The 15,141-nt window shown below is 35.9% G+C and overlaps 1 protein-coding gene across 1 annotated transcript in view; it reads left to right on the top strand.

Moving 5' to 3' along the window:
- The window catches only part of greb1l (GREB1 like retinoic acid receptor coactivator), a 119,733-nt gene extending 105,733 nt beyond the window's left edge, over window positions 1–14,000 (top strand). Inside the window, exons 24-34 of the mRNA XM_056472812.1 lie at window positions 1,091–1,193; window positions 1,295–1,450; window positions 1,538–1,683; window positions 3,390–3,551; window positions 5,968–6,172; window positions 8,157–8,325; window positions 8,420–8,626; window positions 9,974–10,115; window positions 10,983–11,183; window positions 12,197–12,335; window positions 13,234–14,000. Of these exons, the coding sequence (XP_056328787.1) occupies window positions 1,091–1,193; window positions 1,295–1,450; window positions 1,538–1,683; window positions 3,390–3,551; window positions 5,968–6,172; window positions 8,157–8,325; window positions 8,420–8,626; window positions 9,974–10,115; window positions 10,983–11,183; window positions 12,197–12,335; window positions 13,234–13,397 (1,794 nt within the window). The 3' untranslated portion in view covers window positions 13,398–14,000. The remainder of the gene's footprint in view (window positions 1–1,090; window positions 1,194–1,294; window positions 1,451–1,537; window positions 1,684–3,389; window positions 3,552–5,967; window positions 6,173–8,156; window positions 8,326–8,419; window positions 8,627–9,973; window positions 10,116–10,982; window positions 11,184–12,196; window positions 12,336–13,233) is intronic.
- Window positions 14,001–15,141: the final 1,141 nt, after the last annotated feature.

The raw sequence follows: 15,141 nt of genomic DNA, 5'->3' as shown, positions 1-15,141 counted from the left end.
CACTAAATCACTTAAAACCTCAACTCTACAACGTGGGGTTTAATACCTCACTTTTCTTAACCGTTTCTTTGCTCAAGCTGTTCCAGAGCAATACATGAAAAATGACCACTGAGTATCACTGTAGAGTAGGGTTTCGAAACGTTGCAAAGCTTCGACACAGTTGCATCATGAAGCATGTTTCATGAAGCATCACTTTGCCGACCACTAGGTACAAACTGGAAATGCTTACAGAAAACAGAATTCATTCATTCATTTTCTTTTCGGCTTAGTCCCTTTATTAATCTGGGGTCACCACAGCGGAATGAACCACCAACTTATCCAGCATATGTTTTACGCAGCGGATGCCCTTCCAGCTGCAACCCATCACTGGGAAACTCTCATTCACACACATACACTACGGACAATTTAGCTTACCCAATTCACCAATAGCGCATGTCTTTGGACTTGTGGGGGAAACCTGAGCACCCAGGAGGAAACCCACGTGAACACTGGAAGAACATGCAAACTCCACACAGAAATGCCAACTGACCCAGCCGGGGCTCGAACCAGCGACCTTCTTGCTGTGAGGCGATTGTGCTACCCACTGTGCCACCGTGCTGCCAGGTTTTTAAGATTATTTGTAACAATTAAAATATATTGAACATACAAAAATATTTTAAACTAAGAGGACGACACGGTGGCTCAGTGTTTAGCACTGTTGCCTCACAGCAAGAAGGTCGCTGCTTTTAGTCCCAGTTGGCATTTCTGTGTGGAGTTTGTATATTCTCCCAGTTCAGTTCTCCCCATGTTGTCGTGGGTTTCCTCCGGGTGCTCCGGTTTCCCCCACAGTCCAAAGGCATGTGGTATAGGTGAATTGAATGTTTAAATATTTTTTTTAAATAAAAAAAACTTGTTCACATTTAATGCATAAGGTTTTATGCATTTACAATGAGACTTCCTAAACAAGAAGTACTTTTTTTTTATTAAAACCTAAAGTATACAAAAATGCAAGAATTTAAGCAATGCTCATTTTACAACGACCTCTGTTTCAGCTTATTGCCCCCTTTGCCAGGCATACAGTGCATCATTCTTCATTTTTCTTCTGTGTTAGGTTGGAAAAACAGGTGCGTATCTGCAGTTTCTACGCATTCTGTTCCGTATGCTGATTCGTCTTCTGGAGGTGGACGTTTATGATGAAGAAGAGCTGGAGGAAGGTAAGAAAGCTGAAAGTGTCCTTTTCATTTTTTTTCACCTAGCCATATGAGATGATACTTGTCTAAAACTGTTTTTAATGATCTTAAATTGCAATCTCTAGATGTGCTAGACAAATCAAAGGTTCCCCCTTCCAGTGGGCCACAGTGGCCTGATGTGGAAGATGTCCGCAAACTGAGATTTGACCTCTACCCTCATGACTGCAAGTTCCGATATTCAAGTCCAGTGTATGCCAACAGGATGCCAAAAACACAGAATGGTATTAAACTGCTTTTTTATGATGCTGTGCATCAGTTTAAATCAACAGTTGTGCAAGTATGCTGATGTGTCTGCTCAAAAAATGCAGGGGTTAAAACAGAAAGACTGGATGCAGAAGCGGACCCACCAAAAAGAAACACAGTGTCTGTTAGACTCAGCCTGTTTGCAGCCCACAATGCATTTCACCACTGTGAGCAGTGCCACCATTACAGTGAACCTACTCCTGCTGCTCAGGTGAGGAAAAGTGTGACAATCATGTGATGCATCCAGTGATGTAGTGGAGGCCATATATTTTTGTGCGCTCGTGTTTTTGTTGGAGCTCTATGAATGTTTGAAGTTGAAAACAAAATTAACTCTGCTAAGAAAAAAGATACACAATGTCATTTTTTTTTCCAATCATCCAGAGGTGAGCCTTCCATTGTGACAGGACAGCCGATTCAGTGTTTTATGTGGGGGTTGCCTTGCAACATAAAATAACTGCAGCACATCACTCTTTTTTTAATTAAAAAAGTCAAGCAAAAGAAAAAGGTAGACATGGTAGTTTTCAAAAAAAGAAAAACGCATTCTATATAGATATTTACAGTATGTACATTTACTGGCCACTTTATTAGGTACACCATACTAGTACAAGGCAGGATGGATCCATGCCTTCATGTTGTTATTGCCAATTTCTGACCCTAACATCCAAATGTCAGAGCAGAAATTTAGACTCATCAGACCAGGCAACGTTTTCCAATCTTCTTTTGGTCAATTTTAGTGAACCTGTGCAAATTCTCAAAGTCTTAGATTCCTGTTCTTAGCTGACCGGAGTGGCTCAGAGGAGTGGTCTTCTGCTGCTGTAGCCCATCTGCCTCAAGGTACAACATGTTGTGCGTTCAGAGATGCTCTTCTGCATATCTCGGTTGTAACGCGTGATTAATTGAGTTACTGTTGCCTTTCTATCAGCTCCAACCAGTCTGGCCACTCTCCTCTGACCTCTGGCATCAACAAGGCATTTGTGCCCACAGAACTGCCGCTCACTGGATATTTTCTTTTTTTTTTTGGACCATTCTCTGTTAACCTCAGAGATGGTTGTGCATGAAAATCCCAGTAGATCTGCAGTTTCTGAAATACTGAGACCAGCCCGTCTGGCACCAACAACCATGCCAGGTTCAAAGTAACTTAAATCATCTTTCTTCCCCATTCTGATGCTCGGTTTCAACTGATCAGGTCTACATGCCCAAAAGCATTGAGTTGCTGCCATGTGAATGGCTGATTTACAAGCAGTGGTACCTAATAAAGTGGCCGGTGAGTGTGTATGCATACAGTGCTCAGCATAAATGAGTACACCCCTCACAGATCTCTCTTTTAAATTAATATTTTCTATAGGATGCTTTACAATATTATATTTGTTTATTATCAATCAGTACCAAATCCAAAACTTGAACTAATCTAACAAAATAATTTAGCACACCCAAATTAATGTGTTGGGGGACAATATGAAATAAAATTGAAATAAACAGGAACAATCATAAAAAAGAACATAGACCTAAAAATTAATTGAAGATGAAATTTTGTAGGTTTTTTTTGCTCATTTGATAACTTACTTGAATTTAAATGTATAAGCTTTATATTCCTAAAGATGTTAGAAGACCACACTCTTTATTTGTAAAGAATATATCTGTTTTGTTTAAATGCACCAGAAATTATTGGCTATATTCACTGAGAAATGGATGAACATATTCATTTTCCAAAGGGGGTTTACTCATTTATCAGCGCTGTATATATTCAGCTAAAAATCCAATACAATGTTCTACTGATTTACTGAAGAACAAAGACATATATAATGACTAATTTCACAGTAAATCTAAGAGTATGCTCACTATTGATGGATCAGAATAGCTATTCTAGAAATCTGCATGCCTATTGTAAGATTATGTGTTATGTGTGTGTGATTGTAGCTTTCCGACTGCACCTTCCACGCTTTCACCTTTTGCTCATCTATGCTGGGAGAGGAAGTCCAGCTGCACTTTATCATCCCTAAATCCAAAGAGCCTCATTTTGTGTTCAGCCAACAGGGCAGTCATCTAGAGAGCATGAGACTGCCTCTGCTTTCAGACAAGGTGAGTTACACTCATTACATTGCACTGCAAATATAAAGGGATGTCAAAATTAATTGCTTCTTTGATGCACCACGATGTAGACGTGGACAATTCAGTATCGGTTCATAAATAGATCATCACCAGTTATTACATACTGACGTTATTTATCTCATATGTGCTGTGTTGCGCTAGAATACTAATTGAATGAGGTGAGGGTGAGTAATTAAAATGCTCCAACTATTTAAAAAGCAGACAACTGTGCACAATTCACTGTGTGCTTGTTTACTGGACAGTCTTTTACTGACACTGAAGTACAGCAGAACCAGGAGACACTACTTTACTGCTAGGGAGAAAATGAAAGCTATCTCTCTCTCTCTGCCTCTCTGTCTCTCTCTCACTTTGGACCTTTGAACCGCTGGTATGTTTGTAAGGTAGCTTTTCCTCTCCTCCATCACTATTAAAGTGATATTTGTGGATCCTGACACAAGTGTGTCTGTAGAGCGAGTTTTCTCCTCGGCGTCTATTAAGGATCAGCTATGATAGCTGCACAATGTGCGCTTTATTACATGCATATAGACTGTTACTGCACATTTTTCAGTGTCAGTGTGCGTCACTTATCAGGGAAAAGCGCTGACAGTTTTAGAGCCAATCGCAACCCTTGCTGTTGAGCATGTGAACACAATGATCAATCATAGGGATGAAAGAACACCCTCAACAATGCTAAAAAAGCAAGTGGAATAATATTTACATTACATATTTGCTATAAATGCTCATAGTGTCCTCTTTTTATGTATTTGAGTTTTGTTTAATAGATCCAAAAAGAGTGTTTTCTTTGAGCAGGTAGAGTTTAGGGTTGTGCCAATAGGCGAAAGGTGAAGATATCGCGAAGAGCTGAGACCTATGACGATTTTAAAGACGATATTTAGCTAGTTTCACATTAATATAGACCTATTACATGTTTAATTACATTGAATAAAATTACTATTATTATAATTTTTATTCATCATCTAATAATAAATGAACCACAAATAATTTGACAGCTTCAGCTGTTCACATCAACATCACCTCTAACCGACACTTTCAAACTACGGCATTCGGCACCATGCATTATTAGCACAAATTGAATATTAAACTAGACTACTCAAAGGAAAGCATAAAATAATTTTTAAAATTGATTTTAGAATTGATTATAGACCTATATTCACAATTTTACATAAATCAGCATGCTAAAAATTATTTATCTCCCTTTCTTACTGGCATTGCTCTCTTGCGCTCTTTCTCTCTCAGGAGCAGCAGTTGACGCAATCGCTGCACGTGAGGGCACTTTAGTACACAGCCACATCTCTTAGCAAATTCATTTGCAACTTTGTTGCATAAAAATAATAGGCTAATTAACAGAACAGGATTTAATTACAAACAAGTTAAATAAATAGATTTTTAAGAACCGAAAATGATACAATTTTAGAATATTTGAAATTGAATTTTAATGACATATTTTGTAATATATGTAAAGAACCTAGCTTCTAAGTAATTAATAAGACTAAAGGTTCAAAAAAAGAACACTTAACTTGCATACTTGCATAGATTAGTTGATTCAAGACTTTTTTATTTATTTTATTTTATTTCATTTTTTTACATGTTAGTCCTCACATAGCTATATTAATGGTTGTAAATGCATGTAGAAAACAAACACATATAAAAGAGGAAAGTAAAAAGAAAGAAGATAAAAAGAGGGGGGAAAGAAAAAGGCAGAATAAAGTGGATGAAGAAATGAGTGACTTTGTTTATAACAATATGGCTTGTTATTGAAGTATTAAAATCATGTCGGGGTCTATCTCTTTAGGAAAATTGTTTTTTGAAGTCACAATGCATATTTATTATTATTTTTCTGTTTGTTTCCTTGAACTATTAACTGGTTTTGTCAATAAAACTTAATTTCATTTTATTTTATTTACTTAAAAACTGTGACGCTCATCTTGCTATTGTCTATATTAAGCACCCTGTTAATATTGTTAACTATCGGTGGGTTGATTGATTATTTATTTAATTATTTTCCTTTTCTTTTACAAATTTTGTGCAATAGGCGATTAAAGAGAATCCATAATTTAATATTTGTTTAAACTTGACTTAAACACGTTAAACATATTGAAAAAATGCTAAACAGAAAATGTGAAAGCATAGTTTCTACATGGCACGAATGAAAAGCTTCAAGAAAACATCTAGGCTCAGCTCTCTGTATCTAGAAATACATTAAACTCAAGGACAATGCGAATAAATTTAGAGTTGCATCTTGATTTACTGTAAGGAGCACCTGGAAACCTGAGCATTGCAGAAAGTCCTGTGCTTGCTGAGTCATCTCTCATGTGTTCTTACGGTATGTTTTCTTGGTTGTGTTGCACAATTTCTATAAAAAGTGTCGCTCTGTTTGCTGATTCAGGAGTCGGGCATGATGAAAAGCCCAATATTCACCCCCACCACGGGCCGCCAGGAGCACGGCCTTCTCAACATCTACCATGCCATGGAGGGAGCCGAGCACCTCCACATCCTGGTGGTCAAGCAGTATGAAATGCCTCTCTATAGGAAATACTGGCCCAACCACATCCTGCTGGTGCTGCCTGCCATGTTCAACAACTCTGGAGTCGGTGAGTGTTGGCGTAAATGATGAAGAGAAATGGGTTTTGTGGTATTAAGAGATGAAAACTGAAAAATTTGTCATCATTTGGACCTCCTTTCCACTGGTTCTAAATTTTTCTTTCTTCTGTTGAACATAAAAAACAAGAACTTCTAAAGAATTTTGGAAACCAGCAGCCATTGACATCCATAGTACAAGAAACAGGTTTCAAGCTAGTTTAGGTTAAGTAGTTGACAGAATATTTCTGTTTGGCTGAACTACGCCTTTAAGAAAACATCTTATCATACAGTGTGTCAATGTTTTAATGAGCTCTACAGTTCATTAATATTATAATAATTGTTTTAAAACAACAAGCAGGTCTGGTGGTGATTTCCAAAGTTGAAGTCACCATAAAATCTAAATTTACAGTGTTTTTAATTAAATATTGTAGTATTTGTTATAAATGATTTATGCTTGTCCACCTTGATCACTCCTGAGATCAACCAATACCCAATCTTAACCATTCGAACATCCAATGAAATTTTGAATAACAAATTTAAGTCACAACTTACATGTGTTCTTGCTGAAGTTTTACAACTTACATGTTTTCACTGAGATTCGTCATCAAGGAATAAGGCGACACATTTAATGTCTTATTTTAAGACACATATAGTTTTTTTTTTCTACAATGCATCGATTGTTTGAATGTTTAAACGACAACAATAGTAATAATATTAATAAACAATGTTGCCTTTGTAGTGATTTGCTCGTAGCGAGTTTTATTTGTATTTATTTTTATTTTATTTAGTTTTTTGTTTTATTTTTGTTTTGTTTCATTTTATTTCGGCTGTTGTATAATGCTACGTTCACACCAAACACGAATGAAGCATCAAGCGCGAGTAATTCACATATTAAGTTAATCCAAAGACGTGAATAGACATCCTGCAGTGCGATTTGAGTGAATGAAGCGGCACCGTGTTTGCTTGCTTTTTGTTGAAAATACTACAAGACTAGGGTACAAGACAAGCAAAGTCAAGTGCTGCGTCCCAATTCGCATACTTATACTATGCCCTAAAAGTATGTACTTTTTTGTGAAGGAAAAGTATTTACTTTTAAGTGTGTAACAAGAGTATGCAAGCTTTGGTACATACTACTACTTCGTTAACAGATTGTTGTGTTGCTTAGTTACAAGCCCTGTCAATCATCCACACGTCATCCACATTTCTGTCATATTTAATTTCCTACCTTTTTGCAGAAGCAGCAGCAGGTTAATATGTCATTCACGAGTCTTTCATGCAGAGAAATCTCCTCAGGTTTTTGGAAATTTATGCGTTCACACCTTAATGTTCAAACATATACGTTTACATTGTTGTTGCAGATGAAATATAACACAGAAACGTGATTTAAATATTTTCCAGTGGGCTAGATATTAATTAACAGTCTACTTGGCAGTTGGTCTCACGCGTCCGCCATTGATTGTAGTTTATTTACACTTTTCACCCACGTTTGTAGTCCTAATCAAATTCACGTCCAATGCACAATGTATTGTGGGTAATATCAGTGGTTAGAGTATGGACGCTTCTACACTTAAAATTTTTATCAGAAATAGTAAACCATCCAGAAATTGTAAACCTTTCGCATATTCTTTTCATCATACTACAGTTTGGGACATGCTAATTCTGTTTTCGAATACTATTTAGGACGAATAGTATGCGAATTGGGGCACAGCAAAGCTCATATGTAATAAACCAGCAAAGAAATGAGACCACACACCACAATATACAGAACAAAGCACACGAAAGACAGGTGAAAACAATCAGGATAACACAGTCTAAATAAGATGGTGGGGTAACTGAAAACAAGGAGGGAAGATAAGAGGAGCACATGGGCAACACAAATTAAGGCAAAGCAATGTAAACAAGCAAAGGAAAAACAAGGAAATAATAAACACTGACTGGACAAACAAGACTGTCAGGTCAGGACCATGACTTAAATGAATTGAAATGCTGTTTCAGGTGCAGCTCGATTCATGATCAAAGAACTGTCCTATCACAACCTGGAGCTGGAGAGGAACAGACAAGAGGAACAGGGCGTCAAACGGCAGGACGTGTGGCCCTTCATTGTAATGATGGATGACTCCTGTGTCCTGTGGAACATCCAACAACCTGGACCAGATGGCAAAACGTACGTAAAAATAGAATATTTTGAGAAAATTTTTTTGTTCACAGTAAAATCTTAATTGTGTAACATGCATGGGTTGTGTGTGTGTGTGTCTCAGAGAGGTGATGAACGTGTCTCTGAAGAGTGTCTTGCAGCACATGGAAGCCACTCCAAAGATCTCCCAGTATGCAGTATGTGGCCTGCGCAAATGGAGCAGTAGTTTGTCTTCTCAAGCTCCCACAAGCCCTTTCTCTCGCTGTCATCTCCATGACCTCATCTTGCTGAATGTCGACCTCACACAGAACGTCCAGTATGACCTCAATCGGTGAGCGTTTGCTTTCTCTCATTCAGATAAATGTAACCCTGAGGCTAAATGAAATAAATTTGGAACATTTAAAATATATTCATTTTAACCTTCATATGCCCACATATATTTTAAAATGCATTGCAGGGTCAAGAAAATACATATTTAACCTCACAATAGAATGTGGATGGAGGTAGAAAGTTATTATTTACAAATACAATCAAAAAGAGATTCCTCAATGTAATTTTTATTTTAATTTTTGCTGTATTTTTGTTGTGTATTCCTTTCTTTCGAAATTTTAGAATAATAATCAAATAAAAATGCTACATTAATTCATCTTCTTATTAAATAATTAGGCTATTAAATTGCTTTAAAAATCCATGTTTAAAATACATATTTACGTGAGTGTATGTATGTATTATTTATATATATATTTTTTTTAACAATTATTTATTTATTTTTATTTATTTATTTTTAATTATTTATTTGTTTATTTATTTATTTTCATTTATTTATTTATTTTTGTTTGTTTTTATTTATTTATTTTTATTTATTTTTTATTTATTTATTTATTATATTTAATTATTTTGATTTGTTTATTTATTTATTTTGATATAATTTTTTTTCATTATTATTTTATATATCTATAATTTTTTTTTACATTTTTTTTTTTTTTTGTTTTGCTTTTTAATTATTCATTAACATTTTTATTTATTTATTCATTTTTATTTATTTTATTTATTTATTTTATTTATTTCAACATTTGAAAATATATGTGATCCTGGATCACAAAACCCAGGGTGAACATTCGGAAATTTAATTTTCATATAATCTGAAAGCTGAATAAATATTTTTTATTTATGTAGCATAAGACCCACTTGTTCAAAATGACTGAGCACTGACACTTTTTTCTATTTTAATGTTTTGCTACATTTTATTGACATTTCTTGTATTGTTTTTTTTGGATTGTTTGCTTTCTAGTTGTGTTGTAAAATTAGTTTTTACTGATATAAAGCATTTTGGTCAACCTTGGTTGTAATAAGTTGCTATATAAATAAAGGTTGAATGGCTGATTGATTTTTTTGTATTTACATTTGAAAAAATAGTGGAAGATGATCCTAATTAATATTCAAATGATTTTTTGATATAAAAAATTGAATATTGATTGACACAATGTATTATTAGTTATTACCACAAATATACCCATGCAGCATAAGTCTTGTAGTCTAGCGTCACATATATTATTTAACAATTTGGATTAAGTTGGAAGAGCATCTCTTTTTTTTTTTTGAGTTTATATTATTGTATTATTATATATATTATTGTTGTTGAGCCTAACAGTCTGGACATGTGTTTTTGTGTATGTAGGTTCACATGTGAAGAGGTGGACTTTAACCTGAGGGCAAACAGCAGTGGTCTTCTGCTCTGCCGCTTCAATTACTTCAGCATCATGAAGAAACACATCCCCATTGGAGGACATAAAGACTTCCTCATCAAACCCAAACTCATGGTGAGCTTCATAGTTGCCCTTCAGAATTCTAATTTTACATCCAAAACACTAAGATTAGCATGTATATTGATGGTAAGTGCAGGCGCTACAGTAACTGTAATTTTTGTGCATGTTGAACATGACTTTTGTTTATATTAAAGAATTAGAACTCTAGAAATATTTTTTATATATTTTTTGTTCATTTATACAACAATTAGTATTAACAATAAAGCATTATATGTAAATCAATATAATGCATTACACTATAAATTACTGTAATTTATAAGTTACTATTTAAAATTTTAATAATAATAATAATATTTATTGTTATTATTATTATTTTTTATTATTATTAATAATAATAATAACTTATTATTATTATTTATTATTATTATTTATATAATTACTAACAATTTAAAAGTTTATTTTTAATTAAAGAAATGAATACTTTTGTTCAGCATTGACAATAAACAAATTTATATTTAGATTTCTGTTTCAAATCAACATGATTGAAGGATTTTTGCATAAACGTGACTGAATGCTGGAGTAAACTGGGCAACAATAAACTACATTTTAAAATATGTTACAATATTTAAAAATTATGTAATTTGACAGTTTTCTTACTGTATTTTGTGTCAAATAAATGGAGCCTTGATTAGACATAATTATTGAAATATTTGTTTAAAAAAAGGTATTTTTTTCAAAAATATATGAAAAAAATTACAGTATTGATAGTATTTTTATTTAATTTTATTACTTTAATTTTTTTCATATTTCACATTTCATTTCATTTGTCATATTTCTGGAACTCTTGCTTGGTAAAGTGCCATGTAATTGTAAAAGACTTACAGCTCAAAAATAATATTTTTCTCTTATGTTGTCCTGCAGAGGATAGAGACGCCGGTTCGGGTGTGTGCATCTCAATATGTGTGTGCTCCGGACAGCGAACAAACGCTGTTGTCTGCGCCGGCTCAGTTCCTGCTGGAGAAATTTCTGCAGTCCTGTAGCCATCGGCTCTTTCCTCTGGCCCTCTGTAACAGCGCTAACCCTGTGTTATCCATAGACAGCTACCTCAACCTTGGACCAGAGGTAAAAATATATATAGACATATATAACAATAATAATAATAATAATTCATCACAAGTTCACAAAGTTACTAAATTGAATTACTGATTTCACTAGTTGGTGCATGTTAGCATCATTATATCTGAGGTCAATGTGTTAGTTAGCAGGTACTGGTCATCATGATACAACTTGCATTGAAGCAGCTGGGAATGTTTTAGAGTTGCACACTGTAAATGCCTTAGGAAACTATGACGAAAACACAATTCACTTGAAAAGAGTCTATTAATGTCAGTCAAAACATGAAAGACAAAGAATATTTTGTGTGGTTAACTAGCTAGTATGCTAGCTAGAATACTGTATGTCTGATTAAATGAATGTTCTAGATTGGTTTATCTTTTGGTGATTAGGACTTTTTGGATGCTAAAAGAAAAATCTTTGTTTACATTTTAATAAATGGCGATATTAATATATACGACAGAATATTTTGTCCTATCTGCCACGGATCATATGTATAATTTTTTTCATGACACAATGAATCAATGTAGGACTCATTTGTTTCTGTTTTCAGAGGCTAAATAATCACAATTTCAAACAATAGTTTCCTCAAAATTATCGCTTTTTTATTTCTTAAAGGGATGGTTTTTCCAAAATGAAATTTTTGTCCTCTTCTTAGGTGTTTGAGTGTCTTCAATTAAAACAAAATAAGATATTTTGAAGAATGTTGGAAAGCAGCAGCTATTGATTTCTATAGTATTTCTTAGTTTCTACTATGGATATCAATTGTCAATGGCTGTGGCTGTTCCAACATTCTTCAAAATATCTTCTTTTGTGTTTAACAGAAGAAAGAAACTCAAACAGAATTTTAAGACGAGTAAATGATGTCCAAAGTTTCATTTTTGGGTGAACTATCTCTTTAATAATGCTCCAAACTGGTAAAGAAATCACTGAGATACACTGTTGACAGGCTATAATCGTATTAACATATTGGAGTAGTTGTTTTAAATGTTTGATTGGTTGCATTTTCTTTGCTTTTACAGGTTCAGGTGTGTTATGTGAGCTCTCGACCTCATTCTGTGAATGTAGATCATCAAGGTGTCATTTTCAGTGGCCTGCTGCTCTACTTGTGTGACTCCTTTGTCGTTTCAAGCCTCCTAAAGAAATTCAACTTCCTCAAAGGTAAGAAGACCATGTCTTATTAACAACTATCTTGAACAAATATCTAGAAAAATAAACATCTAGATAAACTAAAGATAACTAACTAAAGATAACAATCTAGATCTATTAACAAATATCTAGAAATATTAAATCAAATCAAATTTTATGGACCCAAAACTTTTATAGTCTTTAATGGGGATGCACTGAATTTTTGGCTGCTGAAAGTATACACCAAAAATGGCATTTTTGGAGAAAAATGTCTGAAAAGATGAGGTGGAAAAAAGTTGATGCTGCACCACAGTGTTCAGCACGCAGGTTTCACTCACTCTTCAGCCGTAGTCACTGCACAGAGTGTACATTGTACAGAGCTTTCACACCGGATGTGGAAATCACTGAGCTATGAAATCTATTCATTTTAATGAGCTATGCGAAGGCCACTCGAATAACACACTGCCAGGACATTTCTACATAGAATACCTGTTCCAACTGCTTGCAACAGTGCTACTGTGCTGTCATGGCTATGCTGGTAACATGACGCCTCGTCACTCATATGCTGGATAAGTTGACAGTTCATTCCGCTGTAGTGACCCCTGATGAATAATGGAACTAAGCCGAAGGAAAACGAATGAACGAATGAATATTACAAAGCACATTTGGTTTTTGTCTGTTTTGATTTCCTTTTGGCAAAGAATTTTTATTTTGGTGCATCCCTAGATTTTATTTATATTTATATTTTTGACCTGAAATAAAATTTAACCTAAAAAAAATCATGGCACATTATGATTTGCATGGTCCGAAATCCCTCTCCACTCAGATATTAAATATTACGTTTATTAGAACCACTAGGAAAGTAATAGCACACACAGCTCTGGACATTTTGATCCCATAAGAAGCTTTAAATGATGATCATTTCTTGCAGGCGCCACGCTGTGTGTGATCTGTCAGGATCGGAGCTCTCTGCGTCAGACTATTGTACGTCTGGAGTTGGAGGATGAGTGGCAATTTCGCCTGCGAGATGAGTTTCAGACGGCCAACTGCAGCGAGGACCGTCCGCTCTACTTCCTCACAGGACGACATATCTAATCTCCAAATCTCCATTTACCTTCAACTCTTTGCCCCAAAACACACAAGATGTTTTTCAGCCTCAAAACTCCAGAGTTTCTGCCTCTGAAGAGAATATAATAAAGCCTCATTCACACTATTTCGGCAAAGCGACCATTTATTTCAACTGAAAGTGAGCGACCTCCGTCTACGTGAGCGACAGCGACCGTTGATGTCAAGCGATGTGACAAAGTTAAGAAACCTTCAACTTTATGCAAATGAGAAGCAACTTTCTTGAGCGACAGCCAATAGGAGCACCAGTAGAGCTCATGTGATCCTCTCTCAGGTCTGCTGTAGACCTACACAGACCTGCGTTTGCAGTAGATAGCCACCCAGAGTGACAGTCAGCTACAAAATTGCTGCTTGTGTGAATGAGGTGTAAGACTTGAGATGCTACCTTAAATGAGGTTTAAGATACTCTGGAGAGTGTCTAAAAGAAAAGATACTGTGCTGGATACAGATGTTGTGCGTTTCAATTTTTGTACATTTTAGAAAAACATTCGGAACTTTGTTGGTGATTTTTGATTTTGTGTGTCTTATCACGCAAGGACAATGCGAAGGACAGATATGTTCTTCTATATATATATATATATATATATATATATATATATATATATATATATATATCTCAGGGTTTTTTGTCTGGAGACAAAATTACTTACTACTGCTTTTCTTTCTTCTCGCCTGCTTCATATACCATCCATCGGCCATCCAAAAAATACTTATGTACTCCTCAAGCCTCATTCACACTACGAGCGACTCGCAGTGGCAAAGCTGCAAGCGAACACTCATTTCAATAAAGAACAAGCCAGTTCTACGCAATTTACATCGACCATTGGCGACCAGGTGGACAAAGTTGAGAATCGTTCAATTGAGAACGAGCGACTTCTGGCGACCTCCATCTGCGCAAGCGACATCAACCGTTGGCGACCAGGTGGGCATCTCGAGTGACGAGACAAAGTTGAAAATCCTTCAACTTCATGCAAATGAAGAGCGACTTTCTTGAGCAACAGCCAATAGGAGCACAAGTAGAGCTCACGTGATGCTTTCTCAGCTCACTCAGAGGCCAGTTGTATTCGTGCTGTAGACCTACACAGACGTGCGTTTGCAGCAGGTCGCCACCGAGAGCGACAGGCAGCTACAAAGTTGCTGCTAGTGTGAATGAGAGGTCACACTACAAGTGCCTCGCAGCGGCAAAGCGGCAAGCGACCGTTCTTTTCAAAAGGAGAACAAGTGACTTCCGGCGACCTCCGGCTACGCAAACGAGAGCGACCGTTGATGACCAGGTGGACGTGTCAAGCGATACGCCAAAGTTTAGAATCCTTCAACTTTATGCAAACGAAGAGCGACTTTCTTGAGCGACAGCCAATAGGAGCACTATTATCACGTGATCCTCTCTCAGCTCCTTCAGATGCCAGTTGTATTCTCCATGCTGTAGACCTACACAGACCTGCGTTTACTGCAGGTCGACACCCAGAGCGACAAACAGCTACAAAGTCGCTGCTAGTGTGAATGAGGCGTCAAACTCAAGCAACTTGCATTGACAAAGTAACAAGCGACCTCATTTCAAAGGAGAATGAGCAACTTCTGGCGACATCCGTCTTCACGAGCGACAGCAACTGTTGGCGACCAGGTGGCTGTGTCGAGGTACAAAGTCGCTGCTAGTGTGAATGAGGCATCACGCTGGAAGCTCACACAATGGCTGGTGATACTAGGTGTGTTGCGT

This window comes from Danio aesculapii, chromosome 2 (assembly GCF_903798145.1).
Source record: "Danio aesculapii chromosome 2, fDanAes4.1, whole genome shotgun sequence".
NCBI classification, from domain to species: domain Eukaryota; kingdom Metazoa; phylum Chordata; class Actinopteri; order Cypriniformes; family Danionidae; genus Danio; species Danio aesculapii.
Note: the sequence above shows the minus strand (reverse complement) of the source record. Positions and strands in the feature narration are given on the sequence as shown.